The sequence below is a fragment of the Sciurus vulgaris genome (assembly GCF_902686455.1).
Source record: "Sciurus vulgaris genome assembly, chromosome: 1".
In the NCBI taxonomy this organism is placed as follows: domain Eukaryota; kingdom Metazoa; phylum Chordata; class Mammalia; order Rodentia; family Sciuridae; genus Sciurus; species Sciurus vulgaris.
Window position 1 is genome coordinate 106,097,928 of NC_136461.1, and position 21,193 is coordinate 106,119,120.

Genomic DNA, 21,193 nt, shown 5'->3' on the forward strand with positions numbered 1-21,193 from the left:
TAAGCCCACAGACTGTAACACTTGATGAAACTTAGCAGGATAACTATAGAGAAATTTAGTGGAACACACAGAAAGATAAAATCTTCCATGAAAATCAATGAAAAGAAAAAAATCTAAGACCAGCCAGAGGAAAAATTATATTACATAGAAAAACAAAAATAGAAGTATTGCTTTCTTTTTATCAGAAGCAGTATAAACCCCAAATCAATGGCATGCCTCTTTTCTTTCTTTTTCAAACTCCTAGGCTCTCTTTCCTCAGCCTCTGAGTATCTGGGACTAACAGCCATACACCTCTGTGCCTGTTATTGGAATGCATCTTATAAGGCATTGAGAGAAAAGTCAATCTAAAATTCCATGGTCCCTAATAATATTCTTCAAAATGAAGATGAAATTAAGCCATTTTTAGGCAAATAAAATCTTAAAGAATTTGTTGCCAGCAGGTCTCTGTTAATAGGAATGTTAAAGGGAATTTTTAATGACATCAGATGGAAAGGACAGATCTATAAAAAGAGACGAGCAGTGGAAATGGTAAATATTTAAATGAATATAAAAGGCTTATTTTTCTGATGTAGTCTTAGAATTTTCTTCAAATGATAATTGAAGCAAAAATAATAATTTGCATTGTGTGGTCTATAATATATATGTGGAAGAAAAATGTGTGACCATAGTAGCACAAAGGATGCTATGCAAATTGCAGAGCAATTATGGATGCTTTTCAGCTCATACATACTGATAAACTCATCATAAGCTGAAAATATTAAGTTGAAAGTGCGTTTAGTGGGCTGGGGTTATGGCTCAGTGGAAGAGTGCTTATCTAGCATGTGTAAGGCACAGGGTTCGATCCTCAATACCACATATAAATAAATGACAGGTCCACTGACAACTGAAAAAATAAAAATTAAAAAAAGAAAATGCATTTAATGTACCTAACCTGTCAAGCATTATGGCTTAGCAACACAGTACACTGTCTTAAGAGTATTAGGATTTTACTAATAAAATTGTAATTGAGTGGCCAACTGGGATTTGTGATTCACTGCTACTTCCCAGCATCTCCAGAGAGTTTGTGATCATATACAGATAGCCCAGGAAAGGATCAAAATTCAAAGTATGATTTTTACTGATTGTGTGTTGCTTTTGCAACATTGTAAAGTCACAAAAATGTAAGTTCAGCATGGCGTGGTGGCGCATGCCTGTAATTCTAGCAGCAGGAGGATCATAAGTTCAAAGCCAGCCTTAGGAACTTAGTGAGACCCTAAGAAACTTAGTGAGACCTTGTTTCAGAATAAAAAAATAAAAAGGGCTGAGGATATGCCTCAGTAGTTAAACACACCTGGATTCAATTCCTGGTACCAAAAAAAAAAAAAATCAACTATAAAAAAACATAAGTGAAACTATTGTAAGTCATGGTATTATAATATTCTTACATTATATGGAAATAGTATAATAGTTGAATATATACTGTATAAATTAATGGTGTGTTGTAATCCCTAGAGCAGCTATAAACACACACAAAAAGAATCTCAGTAGAGAAATTGGAATACAAAAATAATACTCATATTGGGTAAGAAAAATCAAAGAATTGATGGGAACAATTGACAAAAAAAAAAAAAGCAAGATAGTATACTTATGTTGCGATGTGAACTGGTATAGCCACTTTGGAAAACAGTTCAGCAGTTTTATGTAAAGTTAAAATAGAATTAGCATATGATTAATAAATTATCCTTCTAAGGTATTTATGTGTCCAAGAGAAACTCAAGTAAATGTCCATACAAAGGTTGTTTGTAACAGCCTTATTCATAATAGTCTAGAACTGTGAACCACCCAAATGTTCATCAACAGTTGCATAGCTCATTATATCCATACCATGGAACACCAATTAATAATAAAAAGAATTAAACTACGAGGTCTTGCAGCAATATAGATGACTCTCAAGGACATGTTGAGTAAAAGATCTAGTCATCAAAAAAACATACTGTGTGAGGATGTTCATATGAAATTCTAGAACCTACAGACTCATCAATAGTGAGAGAAAACACAGTAACAGTTGTTTGAGACTGGATAGAGGAAGGATGAGGGTTAATTGCAAAAGGACATAAGGACACATTTTGAAGGTAATGGTTTGGTTTGTATACCAGTGTTTTTGTTTGTCAAAAGCCATTTAATTATGCCTCTGAATGAATGAATTTTTGCATGTAAATTTTACCTGAATGATGTTCATTTAAAAAGTAAAGTAAACCAGATTCTAGGTGTAGGGGTAGTATAATAAAAAACAAAAGCAACAACAACAAAAATAACATAAATCTATAATTGAAAGACAACTTTTAGTTTAAAAGTGTGTTCAGAAAAATATTTGAAAAAATATAGGGTTAAGGCCTGGAATTGTATGTAGCTCAATGGTGGAGCATTTGCCTCACATATGTGAGGCCCTGGGTTTTGATCCTCAGCATCACATAAAAATAATAAATTATTGCCATATACAGCTAAAAAAAATAGGGTTCAAAATAGAAATGACCAACAGACATTTAAAATTATGTTAAATGCTAATGTAAGAAGCAGTTTCAAATTATGTTTAGATACTCACAAAATTCTCCAAAAGGGCAGATGAAAAATATGACCGCAGACTGGCTTTCAGATCAGGACCTTATTGGAAAAGGAACAAGACCTAGACATACTTTTTACTTTGGAGCGTATACTTTGAATTTTATGTCTTCTGAACATATTATCCTCCCTAAATTAAATGAAAATACAACAGAAATCAAATTTCATATTAAAATAAAGTTGTTACATTCTGTCAAACAGGGAAGTTTTTTTAAATTTTTTAAAAACTTTACCTTCTATGGTAGATAAGGTTGAGAAGTAATTCATTATTACATTGTAGCTTTACTTGTAGACTAGTTTATTATTATTTGTCAGAAGCCTCTAAACCTTTATATTACTTTTGACACAGCAGTTCCAATCTCTGGCATTTTATCCTAAGGAAATAATAGAGCTATGTAATAATATGTAATAAGAGAGCTATGTATGTAAAGTTACATATTGTTTGATTGCTTTAATTTATTAGTTCATACTTTGCTTTTGTTGGGATGAATTAAAGACATACAAAATGATACTTCTCTTAGCATATTTCCTAAAAACAAAAACCTAAGTATAGGTTAAATCTCCCAAGGGGAAAGGGAAGAAAATTTCATAGTCTAAAAGATAATATGCTACCCCATAAGTTGTATCATAGGGAAAACAATTACTTTATACTAGAAAAATATAAAAACTGGGTTATGGCATCTTGTAAGGGAGACCATGCAGCATGTTAGTCATAAGTGTACAATTTGTGAGTGAAAGTTAGAGCTAAAATAATTAAAATTACTTAATTTTTAAAGTATTTAATGATTGATAAATTGGTTTTATTTTACTAGTTGTACTGCGAAGCAGTTCTGTTTAAAAAACTATTCTCCAAATGGAATCATTTCTTAAAAAAAAAAAAAAAGTAGTATATCCATGTACATTTATCCAATTTTGTAATTACTAATATCTGTACTTGATTTTGTCTGCTTTTATTTTAGAAGGTATTCCCTGAACAGTTGCTTAGATCAAATTCTGCTTAAATGCCAGATACTCTAAATTCTAAAATTTTGCATCAAAAATGTATAAATATTCTGAACCAGCTTCAAAAATGCATCCTTTTACTTTAATTCAGAATGCATTCTACAAATGTTATATATTTTACATTGAAAATAAGACTTCTGTTTTTAATTTTTTTAAAAATAATTTTTTCAATTTAATCCAAAAATCATAGGACTTCTTCATTTCATCTAGGTCTACAATTTAAATGTGTCTAATTGAAAATAGGAGCTCCATCAAATCATTCATTTATAGGTCAAGATATTACAACTTAAACTTACATATGTTTGAATGCTTTAATTTATTAGTTCATACTTTGCTTTTGTTGGGATGAATTTTAGTTAACATCATTTGTTGTAAACTTCATTTCTGATATTTACATTTAACTAGAAGCTTTATTCTTGAATACACCAATTAAAGATTTTCAATGGACTTTGAACAAGATGCAATTCAAATTTATTATCTAAATAGTTAATATGATGGTAGGACATTTAGGTTGATTTTCCTTGAAAATCATCAGATGTTTGTCAAGCAAACTTGTTGTTTACATTGAAAATAAGACTTCATTTTGCTGTTTCCCTTCCTAGGAATTCTCTTCTTCCAGATCTATTCATGAGTGTCTCCTTCTCTTCATAGCTTTTATCAGACTACCTTCTTACCAAAAGCAATCATAAAATCTAGGAGTATATAAGACCAAATTGTTTAAAGAGGCTTCAGAGAGCAACTAACTCAATTCTTGAAGGTCTATGATCTTAAATTCATCTCTGTGTAAATACTGGCATTTTTCCCGGAGGGCCTGTTCCAGCCAGTGGTACAGGGCAGTAGAGACCAAACTCAAACTGGTATGTCTTTTTGAGCAGAGAGAACAGATAGTCAGGTCTTGTAACTCCTAAAATGACTGAGACATGAGGACATTTTCTCAGACAGGAAAGACTTTTGAAAAGCCCAAAAATTTTTGTAGGGATTTTCCTCAAGTTATTGGTGATTCTGTATGCATGTGCCTGGCACAGACTCAAAGAAATCCAACAGAAAATTGCAGAAGGAACCTAAATGACTAAAGGAAGAGTTTAACGGTCATATTATTTTGAAGAGACCAGAGATCAGTGTGTCAGTGTGTACATCTGCCAAGGTGAAGGAGCCTTGGTAAAGACCTTTGAGATCCCAGGGCAACTATATAAAAGGTACAGGTAAATGTGAAATAGACTACCATAAAGCTTGAAACCAAGGTGATCTGCCTGTATTCAACCTGCATTTCAGGAGAAATTTAACTTTCTTAAAAGACAGCATCATCTGAAGTCTCTATAAGTTTTCTCTTATATGATCATGCTTCAAATAAAAAATTATAGAGCAGACTGAAAAAAAAAAAAAAAAGGGCAGGAACTTATCCTAGAGATTATTTCTACAAAAATGAAATATACAGAAATTTACTTTCTGTTTTCATGATAGAAAGTTTCATGAATGAAAGTTCATGATAGAAGTTTTCATGATAATAAAATACTGAAAATATCTGTAGGGACCATCAATAGGGTATTGATTAAATAAATTATATCTATTTATATAATGCAATAGATTTTACTCAAGCACTACCAATATTTGGATCAGGATAGTTCTTCATGGTATGATACTGCTCTAACCATTTAGTATATTTTACATCTTTGATCCTCTTACAGTAAATGCAAGTTGTACACTTAAGGTTTGAGACAGGTTGAAATGCTCGCACACATTGTCCTATGCCCTTGGGATGGGGCATTTCAATGGAGAATCATTAAAATCATTGAATTCTATGAAGCTTATAAAGAAACCCTGGAGAAGAAAGCTGTGAACTGATAACAGAAGGACAACTAAGGTGCATTGTAAGAGTAAAATGAAAGATACAGAGCAATTAGTATAGTGTACTATATTTGGCCTAGGAAAGGAGGGAAATATGAATATATATTTAGATTGCTTATATATGCGTGAAAATTTTGAATTAATATGTAATGAAAGTGGTGGTGTGATGGGAGATGAGAATGGATAAAATATATTTAATGTATACTTTTTATGTAATCTTAATTTAAAACATGGATATATCACCTATATAAATTTTTAAAGATCAAGGTTTTAGATGTAAATTAACAATTGTTAGATATAATAATATTTAAGGGATTTATTTAAAATTTATGTAATCATTAGAATTTTTTGTTTGTTTTTTCCCAATCCTTTCTTTTTATTCAGTGGAGTAGGGCGAAACTGGGGCTGGGCATCTGCAGGTAGCAGCATTCTGGCTGAATTTGGTACACTACATATGGAATTTGTCCACCTCAGCTACTTGACAGGGGACCTGGTATACTATAAAAAGGTTAGTTTTCTTTCCTTTTTTGTTTGTTTTAAAAGAGTTCTTATTTAAAATTTGTCCAAAGATTTGATTAGTATTTAACATGTTCATCAGAGTTCTGGACATTATTATTTTTTCCTTTTTAAATTACCCAAAGAGATAGATTTTCTATTTAAAACATATTTAAAACATTTATTATTATTTGAATGATTTTTAAAAATAGCATTGCCTTTCTTATTCAGCAAAAAATTTCATTGCCATTTCTGTTGTGCTGAAGTTGTAGCCAGCATGGTAAGACAAGAAAAACAAAATGAACAAAAGGTTTAAGAATTGAAAAGCAAGAAAGAAAGTACTGATTATTCAGAGATTACATGATTATCTACCTAATATATTAAGGTAGTCTAAATTTTTTCTTTTTTTTTTTTTTTTTTTTTTTTTTTTGGTGGGGGTGTGCGCAGTGTGTGGAATGGGCAGGGTATGTGTGTTGAACCTAAGGACTTTGCACATGCTAAACATGTACTCTACCACAGAGCTCTATCTTCAACCTGAATAGTCTGTTTCAATGACTAAAACCAAGAGCTTAAATGTGGGTCTATTTTTTGTATAAAAGACCAGTATGAACATTAAAAAACAGTAGCTTTTCTCTGAACCATCTACAAAAGGCAGAAAGTGTCATTTTATAAAAAAGATGCCTTATGTGGTAGGAACAAAAGTATGTTTTCCACAAATAAATCTAACAAAAAGTGAAGTTCAGTACTGTATTAAATGGCATCAAAGAGGACTTAAATGAGAGTAGGATCATAGACTCATGGTTAATACTTATTTAAACTATAAATAATGTGCTGAGAAACTAGAAAAATAACAAGGAATTTCACAGACAAGCTATGTTTGTGTCTGCCAACTTGGGCAGGAAGAGAGAGTGACACATTCTCCATCATGAGCAGTGAGTGCTCCATTGTCAATCACAGTTGACTATAGAAAAGCAAAGACTATAAAAACATATATACATCTGGAATCTTATCTAGCCTTATGTATGAAAACTTCCTTGTGAATAGTTAAGTAAAAAAAAATAGTAATGAGTAATTCATCAAAAAAGAATAAGTACTAAATTTATACAAAAGATTTCCCAGAATAAAAGAAGGAAAGGCACATAAAAAATGCTGGCCAAAAAATATTTATCAGAGAATAGCAGTTGAAAATTCTGAGCAAACATTATGACAGGAAAGAGTGTAAGCCCTTATCTGTGTAGAGCAGTATAAGATGTGATATCAGCAACAAAGTATAAGAGAATTATTACCAAAATGAAGGCCAGAATGGAAGCAAACAAAGGGTTCAAAATATAGCAAAGAAAAAATAAAAGTTAAAATTGAAAAAAGTTAATGTATAGAAGTTAAAAGGAAAGAAAATGATAGGGAAGAGAGGCCAAGATAATTCAATATGATACATAATTTTCAGATAACAAAAAGTCACTAGTTTTCTCATGTTACATAATATCCTCAGAACTGTCTAAAACTGGTTCATAGAATTATTCAGATTGAGATTATTGTACATAATGTTAATCTCAGATATGAAAGGACACAGGAAATATAAATAGCATTCTTGATCCTATTCCTAAAATTATGTGTTATTCAGCCAAATAAGAGATGATGGAAAAGCTTGCAGGGAAAGGATTCGTGTTATGCCCAAGCCCAGAAAAGACAAGTATATACAAGGTCCTATGAAAAAAAGAATGTTTTCCCAACCACTGGGAAATAATGCCAGCCAAGTTCTCCATCAGAAATAAAGATAACATTCTCAATTAAAGAATACAAGTCATAAAGCACTTTATTACTGTATCACCTAAACACTCCCCCTGTCTAAAGCATTTATAAAATCCAACCAACCTAGAATTAAATGAGAATAAATCCCTGGAAAATCTTAATATATTTTATGATTTCATTTCCCCTTTAACTTTAGGGAGATCTCTTAGGAATTGGAATTTTAAGAATTTAGGGATATGTAGTATGGGGCCAAAATTTAAAGTTAAAACCATTTGATTTGACTTCATTGTTTTTTCATTTATTAAATTCAATGTAATGTAATACTTTCTAATAGAAATGTTATGACTCCATTTCTATGAAATTATTAATGTTCTCATGTTTAAATATGTATATATTGAATATGTTTGGAATTATATTTATCACAAATGTTTCTGATGTCTTATTTCTGGATAGTAGAATGTAGGAATTTAAAATGGTTTCACAGGGCTGAGGGTATAGCTCAGCAGTAAAGCACCTGCACAACATACAGGAGGCCTAGGGTTATATTTCAGTAACACTTACATATATACATAAGCAAGTACATAAGTAAATAAATAATTATGTACACACGATGATTTCTATCTGAGCTACTTTACTTCACTTTTATTATCGCTTGACTTTTTAAATAACAATCTTTTAAGAATAATGAGTCATTTAAGAAATAGCAGACTTTCCTGACCACCACATATAAAAAGGTAGGAAGTGTTTGAAGGTTCTTAAGTGAGAGAAAAAAACAAAAAACAAAGAAATGTAAAAGAAAACAAAGACTGGGCTAATACCAAATCTCGGTAACATTTATTTCTGTTCATTACATTCTTAATTTTAAATTATTTTGCTTAGGTCATGCATATTCGGAAACTACTTCAGCAAATGGATCGTCCAAATGGCCTTTATCCAAATTATTTGAACCCAAGAACAGGGCGCTGGGGTCAGTGTAAGTATTTCTGGTACAACCAATATTTTGTTAAAAGGTTAATTGTCTGAAAACTCTTGCTTGATGTAGTGAAAGGTACACTGAAAATTAGAACCATCAGTTCATATCTAACCCTGAGATCTAATAGTGCTGTTAACTTTGACAAGTTTCTAATCACTCAAAGCTTGTTTTTCTTCTCATAAATGAAACATTAATAACCTGTCCCACAAAAATATTTATTTCATGTGTTTTAAATATTTTGCTAAATACAGGGCAGCAGTTTGAAGGGTTGTATTTACGACTTAATCATATCTTTGAGTACTGTTTGGGAGGATTTGAAACAAATTAAGTTAAACTAGAAAAGGGGGAATTTGCTCTTGGACAAACTATGTCTAGTTTAGGGAAAAGGTATCATGGCATCCATTATTTACTGGGCTCTGTGCCAAGTTTTTGAATGTGACTGGCGGTGGGGAAAGAACATACAGGGCTTTACCTGAATTTGGAGAGCTCCCAGCCTAGTAGGATACATTTAGGTAGTTAGAATATAATATGATAAATGTTGCAGTTAGAGGAATGTACCAGTTGTTAATGTGAAACTGTGATAGAAGTGATTACTCTGCCTGACAGTATTGAATTTGTTTGAGGAGGTGCTGATTTTATTATTAGAGCTTTAGATTATTTCTTTGAAGGAGCTGATTTTTAAAAAATAATGTTCATGTGGAATTGTGGAACTTAGGGAATTATGATAATTATGGATTTACCAATGTCATTCTCTTTAAAGAGTCTATTTTAAAACTAAAATAACAGAAATTACAACTTCACCCCCTAATAAACATATTTGAGTTATTTTTGACACTGATAAAATCATAATGAAGTAATAAGAGACAAAAATAACAATCATAACAATCGTTAAATTTTATGTGTTGGAAACATTTCTAAATCTGCTAGTGAAAAACTTTGCCAGTGCAAATATGAAGAGTGGGAAAACCTTTGCCTTGGAATTGTCTTTTAAGCTCTTTTTCAGGAGTTTGCTGTGATTTTATGAAAGACGAGCAGATTGGTCCATGTAAGTCTTTCATAGAATAGATCTCACTTTTTGGTACTTCCTTTTTATTGTCGTTGTTACTGGGGATTGAAGTCCATACTCTTCAACCCCCACCAAGGATTAGAGTACAGCTTTATAGTCCAGAATCCTCATTAGTCATAAGTGGCTGTTGCTCTGACTTAAAACCATAAACAACATTATGAGATCTAAAATCATAAGCAGACGTGCGTCAAAAAGATCCTAGTTGAGAACAAGTTAAAGAATGGTTACTAAAGTCTAGACAGTCATTCTCTGACAGGGTACATTGTGCAAGAAAAATGGGAACCAAAAAGAGAACAATTTTACTTTGTATAAGAAGAACAGAAACATTTGCGTTTCTAAGCAAGTTGTGCTAAGCAGGATCAGAATAGCAGAGGTAGATTTTTCTTACAGAAGCATTTTTTACATGACATGGAGTCTCAGGGTAAAATGGAGTCTGGTTATTGCCCATATAGCCTGGCCCATAACACATGAAGCTCACTTTTCTCTTTATTTTGAAGATAAGGTCTAATGCCTGGAGTGAATGGAAATTGTATTTTCTGAGAAAGCAAAACCTGGAGAGCCACATTTCTAAAATATTTAAGTGCAGTCTTTGCCAGGTGTGGTGACACACATCTGTGATTCCAGCTACTTGGGAGGCTGAGAAAGGAGAATCGCAAATTCCAGGTCTCAAAATAAAAAATAAAAAGGACTGGGGATGTAGCTCAGTGACAAAACCCCTGGGTTCAATTCCTAGTACTACAGAAAGTAATTAAATAATAAGTAAATGAAAAAAATTCAGTTTTTGTGTTCCAGATAAAAGTGACTGGATTGGATGTCTACTTGGTATACTTGGTGAATTTTGTTGTAAATTTTTAAACCTTAGAGTTGTACTAAGTTGGTAATATTATAACATTGGAAAAAAAATATGATTAGTTCCTGCCTTATACCATATGCCAATATGTATTCTATGTAGCATAACTATTAATGTTTAAAATGAAACCATAAAAATACTAAAAAATGGTTGAACATAAAATTAGGAAAACTTTCTAAGCATATCGCTCAAAGCAGAAACAAAGGAAAAGGTGTCTGTTTTTACTATATATAAATGTTAACCTACTAAAGAAATATTCGAACATATTTGGAAAACAAGGTTTTCATATCTTTTCTTTTCAAGACCTCTTACAATATTATAAGAAAAGATTGATGACTGAAAAAAATCAGCTGAGAAAAACTAATTCATAAAAACAAATGAACAATAAATATTCATATTTAACTAAAGGTAGTATTAATAAAAATAAGCAGTATTTGGAGACAATGCAATATAACAACATCTTTTTTTGTACAGACTACTACTTCTACACTAGTATTTACAAAGACTATAATACTAGTAGCATCTCTGAACTGATCCCCAGAGATCTTCGTCTCTCTTATTTCACCATGCCCATAATCAAATCAATGCAGCTTTTAAACAGAAACATGATTTTTTGACTATTAAATTGACAAAGGAAACTGATGTCTCCCATATACCCAGTGTTTCAAAGAGTATGAATGTTCGTACACCTCTTGAACTAATGACTCATTTCCTGCATTTTATTCCAAAGAAATTTTCAGAGCTATACATTAACGTTTGTTTACAATAACCCAGGAGTTATTTATAATAGTGACAATTTTAAACATTTTAAAATAACTCTTATCTAACAGAACTTTCTATGATGAGCAAAATGTTCTCTATTTCTTTTGACCCATATAGTAGTCACTAGCCACATAAGGTTATTAAGCACTTGATATCTTATGAGTATTATTTGGAACTTTATTTTTAATTTTATTTACTTTTAGTTAATTTAAATAGCTTTTTTGTGTGTTTTTTAAACATTCTTTAATATATATTTGGTTAAATAAGAATTATGGTCCCTCCATATATACAGCCATTAAAAGTTGTAGTGTACTTGACATGGATAAATATGACAAATCTAGAAAGACATTTAGAAAGAGAGAAAAGAATTTAATAATAGAAAGCAGAGTGTTCTATTTCTTCTGAATGTTCGTTTTTATTTTCTCCTTTGTATTTGCCTTATTATTCCAAATTTGGTAATAAACATCAAAATTTCTTTTGAAGTACTGTTAAAAACATTGTGAAATAAAAACCAGGATGCTTTCATTCACAATAAAATATGAAGATATTGGAAAAAATAAATCATCATTTGAGAACTGTCAGCCTTGAAATGAACAAACAGTAATAGTATTAATAGCATCTTAATTATTGAAGATCACTCTTTCTCTTCAACAATTTTCAGAAAAATATGAAAAAGAATACCTTATGCCATCTATAAAAATTATCTTAAAATAGATTTTAAAAACCCTAAATTTAAGAGCACAAACTTTAAAACTCTTAGAAACACTTAGTGGCACATTGTCATGTCTTTGGATTCATTATTGGATTCTTTAGTATGACAAAGACACAGATAACAATAGTTTAAAAATTTTTTTTATTAAATATAAAAACTTTGTGCATAGCCATGAGAATGAAAGACCATCCACAGAATGAGAGAGAATTTTTGAAAACTATATATATGATGAGGGTATGTGTAAATATATGAAAAAAATATGAATATATAAAGAACTCCTGCAATTAAACAGGAAGATGGTACAATTAAAAAATAGACAAAGGACTAGGAACATATGCAAATGGAACCTAAATACATGAAAAAATGCTTAATACTACTATTTATTAGGAAAATGCAAATCAAAACCACAGAGAGATACCACTTCACAGCTACCCAGATGGCCATAATTCAAAGGAGAGAAAATAAATGTTGGCAAAGATGTGGGGAAATTGGAACCTTTATCATTGCTGGTAGGGATGAAGTGTTGTAGGCACTTGTGAAAAACTATTTGACAGTTCCTCTAAAAGTTAAACCTAGAACTACCATATGAATGTAATTCAGCTCCTACATATACATCCAAGTGATTTGAAAACAAAGACTGAAACAGATACTTCTATGCTAGTGTCCACAGCAACATTATTCACAATAACCAAGAGGTAAAAACAATTTGATGTGGTTTGAGCGTGGTTTGTCTTCCTAGAGGTTCATGTTATAGAGGCTTGGTCCTGACTGGTTTTATTGAGGTTTTGGAACCTTTATGAGGTAAGGGGCTAGATCAAGGTAATTAGGTCATGGGAGGGTGCTACCCTCAGGGGAAGAGTATTTGTCTTGTGGAGTGAGCTAGTTCTAGTGGATTGTTATAAAGCAAGACTATCCCACATGCTTGGCCAGTTATCTCTGTTTCTTTACCATGTTGTGTTAATAGCCAGAAGGTCCTCACTAGAGCAAATGTTGGCATGTTGATCTTCAATCTCCAAAACAATGAGCTAAATAAACCGTTTTTTTCTTCATAGGTACCTGACTTCAGGTATTTCGTTAGAGCAGCAAAAAATGGACTGATATATATCCCAGGTGTCCAACAGTAAATGGCTAAAAAATAAAAACATACTTAGCTATTAAAAGGACTTAAATTTTGATACATGCCACAACATAGATAACCTTGAAAACCATTATGCTAAGTAAAAAAATAAATAAATAAAAAGACAAATGTTGTATGATTCTATTCTGTTGCGTATCTAGAGTAGTCAAATTCATAGATCCTAAAGAAGCTTAAGAGAGAGGCAGGCGTAGGGGGAAGGAGGAGAATGGAGAGTTCTTCTCTCTGGTGATAAAAAAAATTTTAGAACTAGGTAGTGGTTATGGTTGTATGTCACTATGAATATAATTAATGCCACTGAAAAGTATTCTTAAAAATGGTTAAAATTCCAACTTCTGTATGTGATTTACAATAAAAATTCCAGTCAGAAAAGATAACTCATTTTCCCTTATTTTTCCCCGCAAACTAAATTCAAATTACTTTTTAATATGTTCACTCTCAGTAGTTATTAATTTTGAGAATGTTATAGAAAGAGCTATTCATTGGTTATTTTGGCAAAGGTCTTTAAAATCCTAGGGAGCTGCCCTGACATCACTTCAGCAGCTGCAGTCCTTACTAAAATGTCCAATTTGTTCTTTTTAATGTTTTTGTATATTTTATATCAGCTTCTGAAAAGTATATCAAATTCCATTATTATCTTTGAGCAGTATACATCTGTCATATCTATAAATAGACTGCAAAACAAACATTTAATTGAAATGAAATTTAACAATTCAGCATTGGCTAACTGTATTATAATTAGAGTAATGATAATGTCTGACATGCACATAGCAATCACAGAGAATAATTACCAGTAATTACCTTTAGGAAAAGTACTTGGCAACAGATACAAAAGAATATAGTAAGGAACCTAGATTTAAAGGCAAAGTTCTTTTTCTTTTTTACTTCATTTTTTTCACTAGTTTTCTAAGTACAGCGTTTAACCTGTGCCATTTGCTGGTCCAAGTGAAGAAAATACAAGGAATCAGTTGTTATGATTCACTATTTTTTTGCTACCAAGTTTAAAATTGTGGAAAAAATAAAAATGGGTGTACTATTTGGAGTTAGAAGACTCATCCTGGCTTTCCTGATTACTAAGTTAGATAAAATAGTGAACTTCTCTATTTCTCTGTTTATTCTCTTGGTTGAAATTATTTAGAAGGAAGGTCATGTAGATCATATTTATGAGGTAATATATTTGAATATCCTTTGCGTTAGTTCTTATTCTAGAATTTCCTATATGAATATTTCAAAAAATAGCTTCTTTTAGAATCTGTCATTAACTGAATGACATGCTGAAATAGATGTGAATCATTGACATTTAGTAGTGCTTTAAAATGTGTTATCAATATTTGAAAATCAAAAAGACCTTGGAGTGAGATGGTTCATTGGATTTGACGTGTAGGCAGTCATGGTTCAGTACTTTAAATAAGAATGTCAGATTGCTGGGTGATAAACTCTACAGTTATCTTGGCTTTCAGACTTCTACATACAATCTTCCCCTGTACCAATGCCTAGAAGAGCTAGAGGGGACTTGTCAGGAAGGAAGAGGGATGGAGACTAAGTTCTGTAAACTAAGTTAAGTTACCACTAAATCCGTCAACCCTAACAATTATTAACAGATACAAAAAACATTTTCCCCAACCCATAATTCTAAAATCTTGACTTCTCCCTGCCTTTTCCATTTTTATTTTGTTTTGTTTCTCTTTATATATTTTGTTTTCTACTAATTTGTTAATCCTTTCTTAGGTCTACAATGTATCTAAGAATAGATGTCTAAAACCAAGATACAAAACAGAAAGAAAGAAAGCCCCCCATGTTATTTCAGTGACTCTTGCTTACAAATGTGTTGTGCCAGAACTGCCTTGCCTGTTCTCTACTTCTATTTTATATCTTTAAGGAGACACCTCCTGACTACAACCATTACCTCTTGATACTTTTTGCACCTTCCTAACCATTATATTACAAATTATCATTCTGTAGGTTATTTCCTGATCTAAATATTTCTCCTTCATTTAGTCTCTAGCACATTTATTTAAATGTAAATTTCATAATTAAAACTCTATCTCTTAGTTTTTATTCTGGTCAGTGATTATTCCCTATTTTTTTTAATTAAAAAATTATTACATCATAAACATAACTAAGAATGATATTTCCAAAGAGAGCAGTAGTTTACTGTGGAAGAGGTTGGCCGATTCTGTTCTTGTTCTTTCCTGGTTTAAATATGGTAAAATAGGTGGATTCCACAAAAGCATATCTCATTGAAGGTATTAGAGTAAGTAAAATTAGTGTTGAATAAGTAGCCTTCTAATCAAGAAGTTTCTGTCATTTAAGGAGTTGGTATAAGAAATTGTAAATACGGGATTAGATTACTATGGGTAATCCTTTAGAGTGATTGAGTTCCTCTTCTGTAATGGGCCTGGCCTACTCTATACCTTACTCATATAAATTTTCCCCATTATTGTATAAACTACAGTAAAATAATGGGTTTATTCTTATCAGTCAGATACCATGTTCCCATGATAAAGGCAGTTATTTCAATACAAATATTTGTAAGGAATAAATATCGTATTTATTCTTTGTTAAAATATATGGTACAGGAAAGAGAAGTGACTTAAATTCTTCAAAAGCATTCTTTTACATTAGTATAATTTCAGATGATCTCTAAATCAAGATGGACAGAATTCTTGCTTGACAGATTTTTTTTGGTTGTTTGTATATTTTAAGTGGAGAAATTTGATGATTTTTGATAGGTAAATGTAGTATTCTCTGTACTACTTAATAATGTTAGTTTTAATATGATTTATTACTGTAACTTTTCCATTCACATTCTTCCTTCTTAGAGAATATATACTCTGTTAAAGGTTAAATAGTTAAGGCATATACCATCAGGTGTCATATTCAGAAACTGACAGTAAACTGTATCAGGTTTTAAGAAAACTGTAATGAGAAACAATTACTTTTATTCTAACAAAACTGTCTATAAAACACATCGTAATAAATAGACTAAGTAAAATACAAAGACTTTAAAGCAAGACCTCCTTGAAAGGATATGGATCCAAGATAGTTACATGTGAGAATGGTAATCATCCTAGCTTTTATCCTTTTCTTTTTACCATACATTTATTCCTCCCTAAGTCTTATCAGTTGTAAGTATTTCTAAAATATTCTTTTCCTCATTTTAATTGTCACTTCCATTTAAGCCACCTTCCTCTTTATATCTGTCCTCTTATAAATCTCTATTTGATTAAAAGAGAAAAGGAAATTTTAAATAAAGTCTTCTAATTCAGTAGTGTCCATCATAACTATCTGTTAGAAAAAAAGAAAAAAAAATTGCCAAGATGTCCACCTGTGTGTTAAAGACTTGGACCTCAACTTGATACTGTAGGAAGGTAGTGGAGGCCTTTATGAAGAGACCTGGTGGGAGGTTTAGGCCATTGTGTATGTGCCCTTAAAAGGGAACTTGTGGAACTTGGATTTCTTATGTTCTCTCTTTTCCTTTTTTGCTTCTTAGTCACCATGAGGTAAGCAGCTTGCTCCACCACATATTCCCTGCTGTGATTGCTGCCTTGCCTCAGGTCCAAAAACAATTCAACAAACCAACCAACCATGAACTTAAACCTCAAAATTGCGAACCAAAATAAGCCTTTTGTTTTTTTATAAGCTGATTGTCTCAGATATTTGGTATAGTAACAACTAACAATAGCAAAAAAAAAAAAAGATTAATAATATCAGTTTTGTTTTGATGATATAGGGATATGTTTTCTCTCATTTACAGTATTTTTGCATTCATTAATATCACAAATTCTTATTGAACTGAATATCAACTACTGTTCCAGATACTGGGCATGTAGATATGAACAAAACAGACGTTGACCTTAACTCATTGTTTCTCATCATTCCAGATGTGGAATACCTATAAAAACTTAGACTAACAAATATACCACTTATGATAACATTGAATAATATTTGAATGTATATTGTGTTTGCAGAATTGAATATTTAGAACTTAATGGGTTAATAACCTTGCAGAATTTATGTTCTACTGAAGAGACATACAATAAACAAACAGATGATGTGTTGTCATCTAATGATTAAGAATTTCACCACAACTCTTCTGGTCAAAGTCACGAGGAGGACTCTCCATGTTTCTAAAAATAGTGGGGTCAGTTCTTATCTTTCATCAGCATCTCAATTACAATTTCCTTGAAGTACTTTTGGTTTCTACAATAACATACTCTTTTGCTTTTCTTTTAGTCTTATTTAACTACCTTCAGATTTCTTAACAAATTTGTTTTTTACTCCTACTCTTTTGGAATGCCTTAAAGCTTAGTTCTCTTCTCTGCCTTCTCTCCAGTGTCATGGTTTTAAATGCTGTCTATATATGTCATGACAGATCTCAAATTTAGAACTCCAGTCCCCACCTTGTCCTTGCTCTTTGTACTCAGATATCCAATTATCTATTGGACAACTTTACTTAAAATCTTATAGACATCTCAGTATAACTGAGCTCTTTATACTTCATCCTACTTCATCACTTGTTATTCCTCTAGCCTTTCCCATTTCAGTTCATGGCAGCTCTAATCTTGATAATGCTGTAAATTTTTTTTTATAATTTATTTTTATTGTAAACAAATGGGATACATCGTTTCTTTGTTTGTACATGAAGTAGAGGCATACCACTTGTGTAATCCTACATTTACCTAGGGTAATAGTTTTTGATTCATTTTGTTATTTTTTCCTTCCCCCCCACCCCTCCCATCCCTCTTTTCCCTCTATACAATCCCTCCTCCCTCCATTCTTGCCCCCTTCCCACCCCCTATATGTGTCATCATCGGCTTATCAGTGAGATCATTTGTCCTTTGGTTTTTTGAGATTGTCTTATCTCACTTAGCATGATATTCTCCAACTGCATCCATTTGCCTGCAAATGCCATAATTTTATCATTCTTTATGGCTGAGTAATATTCCATTGTATATATATACACACTACAGTTTCTTTATCCAGTCATCAATTTAGGGGCATCTAATTTGGTTCCACAATCTGGCTATTGTGAATTGAGCAGCTAAGAACATTATTGTGACTGTATCTCTGTAGTATGCTGATTTTAAGTCGTTTGGGTATAGGCCAAGGAGTGGGATAGCTGGGTCAAATGGTGCTTCCATTCCAAGCTTTCTGAGGAATCTCCATACTGCTTTCCAGAGTGGTTGCACTAATTTGCAACCCCACCAGCAATGTATGAGTTACCTTTTTCACCACATCCTCACCAACACCTATTGTTGCTTGCTTTCTTGATAATAGCCATTCTAATTGGGGTGAGATGGAATCTTAGTGTAGTTTTGATTTGCATTTCTCTTATAACTAAAGATGATGAACATTTTTTCATATATCTGTTGACTGCTTGTACATCTTCTTCTGTGAAGTGTCTGTTCATTTCCTTAGCCCATTTGTTGATTGGATTATTTGTATTCTTGGTGTAGAGTTTTTTGAGTTCTTCATATATTCTGGAAATTAGCGCTCTATCTGCAGTATGAGTGGCAAAGATTTTCTCCCACTCTGTGGGCTCTCTCTTCACATTACTGATAGTTTCCTTTGCTGAGAGAAAGCTTTTTAGTTTGAATCTATCCCAGTTGTTGATTCTTGCTTTTATTTCTTGTGCTATGGGAGTCCTGTTAAGGAAGTCTGATCCTAAGCCGACATGTTGAAGATTTGGACCTACTTTTTCTTCTATAAGATGCAGGGTCTCTGGTCTGATTTTGAGGTCCTTGATCCATTTTGAGTTGAGTTTTGTGCAGGGTGAGAGACAGGGGTTTAATTTCATTCTGTTGCATATGGTTTTCCAGTTTTCCCAGCACCATTTGTTGAAGAGGCTATCTTTTCTCCATTGCATATTTTTGGCCCCTTTGTCTAGTATGAGAAAATTGTATTTATTTGGGTTTATGTCCATGTCCTCTATTCTGTACCATTGGTCTACCTGTCTATTTTGGTACCAATACCATGCCGTTTCTGTTACTATTGCTTTGTAGTAGAGTTGAAGATCTGGTTTTGATACCCCCTGCTTTGCTCTTTCTGCTAAGGATTGCTTTAGCTATTCTGGGTTTCTTATTCTTCCAGTTGAATTTCATGATTGCTTGTTCTATTTCTGTAAGGTATGTCATTGGGATTTTAATTGGAATTGCATTGAATCTGTATAGCACTTTAGGTAGTATGGCCATTTTGATAATATTAATTCTGCCTATCCAAGAACATGGGAGATCTTTCCATCTTCTAATGTTTTCTTTCATTTCTTTCTTTAGTGTTCTGTAGTTCTCATTGTAGAGGTCTTTCACCTCTTTTGTGAGATTGATTGCCAAGTATTTTATTTTTTTCGAGGCTATTGTAAATGGGGTAGTTTTCCTAACTTCTCTTTCTGAAGATTCATCACTTATGTATAAAAATGCATTAGATTTATGAGCATTGATCTTATATCCTGCTACTTTACTGAATTCACTTATGAATTCTCAAAGTTTTCTGGTGGAATTTCCTGGTTCCTCTAAATATATAATCATGTCATCAGCAAATAGGAATAGTTTGAGTTCTTCTTTTCCTCTTCATATCCCTTTAATTTCCTTGGTCTGTCTAATTGCTTTGGCTAGAGTTTCGAGGACAGTGTTGAATAAAAGTGGTGAAAGAGAACATCCCTGCCTTGTTCCAGTTTTTAGGGGGAATGCTTTCAGGTTTTCACCATTTAGAATGATATTGGTCATGGGCTTAGCATAGATTCCCTTTACAATGTTAAGGAATGTTCCTACTATCCCTGTTTTTTCCAGTGTTTTGAGCATGAAGGGATGCTGTATTTTATCAAATGCTTTTTCTGCATCTATGGCAATAAGCGTGTGATTCTTGACTTTAAGTCGGTTGATATGGTGAAGTACATTTATTGATTTCCAAATGTTGAACCAACCTTGCATCCCTGGTATAAAACCCACTTGATCGTGGTTCACTGTCTTTTTAATATATTTTCTATGCAATTGCTAATGTTTTGTTCAGAATTTTTGCATCAATGTTTATTAAGGATATTGGTCTGAAATTTTCTTTCCTCGATGTGTCTGTGTCTGGTTTAGGTATCAGGGTGATATTGGCTTCATAGAATGAGTTTGGGAGGGTTCTCCCCTCTTCTCTATTTCATGAAATACTTTGAGAAGTATTGGAGTGAGCTCTTCTTTAAAGTTTTTGTAGAACTTGTCTGAGAACCCATCTGGTCCCGGACTTTTCTTTGTTGAACTTTTCTTTGCTTTTGATGACTTCTTCTATTTCATTACTTGAAATTGATGTAATTCAATTGTGTATGTCCTCCTGGTTCAGTTTAGGTAATTCATATATCTGTAGAAACCTGTTGATGTCTTCAAGATTTTGTATTTTGTTGGAGTATAGATTTTCAAAATAGCTTCTAATTATGTTTTGTATTTTACTCGTGTCTGTTGTGATATTTCCTTTTTCATTCCGAATTTTAGTAATTTGAGTTTTCTCTCTCCTTCTCTTTGTTAGTGTGGCTAAGGGTTTATCAATATTGTTTATTTCTTCAAAGAACCAACTATTTATTTTGTTGATTTTTTTCGATTCTTTCTTTTGGTTTGATTTCATTGATTTCAGCTCTGATTTTAAGTATTTCCTGTCTTCTACTACTTTTGGTGTTGCCGTATTCTTCTTTTTCTAGGGCTTTGAGCTGTAGTGTTAGGTTGTTTATTTGTTGATTTTTCTTCTTCTTTTATTGAATGCAGTCCATGAAATAAATTTTCCTCTAAGTACTGATTTCATAGTGTTCCAGAGATTTTGAAATGATGTATCTTTGTTCTCGTTTACCTCTAAGAATTTTTTTGTTTCTCTCCTGATGTCTTCTGTTATCCATTCATCACAGAGTATGTATTATTTAATCATCAGGTTTTGGAGTAGTTTCTGTTTTTTAGTCTGTCATTTATTTCTAATTTCAATCCATTATGATCTGATAGAATACAAAGTAGTATCTCTGTCTTCTTGTATTTGCTAAC

The 21,193-nt window shown here is 32.2% G+C and overlaps 1 protein-coding gene across 1 annotated transcript in view; it reads left to right on the top strand.

Annotated features, from left to right (window-relative positions):
* MAN1A2 (mannosidase alpha class 1A member 2) overlaps window positions 1-21,193 on the top strand; it is a 168,430-nt gene that overhangs the window by 97,401 nt on the left and 49,836 nt on the right. Inside the window, exons 7-8 of the mRNA XM_079109401.1 lie at window positions 5,830-5,953; window positions 8,569-8,662. Of these exons, the coding sequence (XP_078965527.1) occupies window positions 5,830-5,953; window positions 8,569-8,662 (218 nt within the window). The remainder of the gene's footprint in view (window positions 1-5,829; window positions 5,954-8,568; window positions 8,663-21,193) is intronic.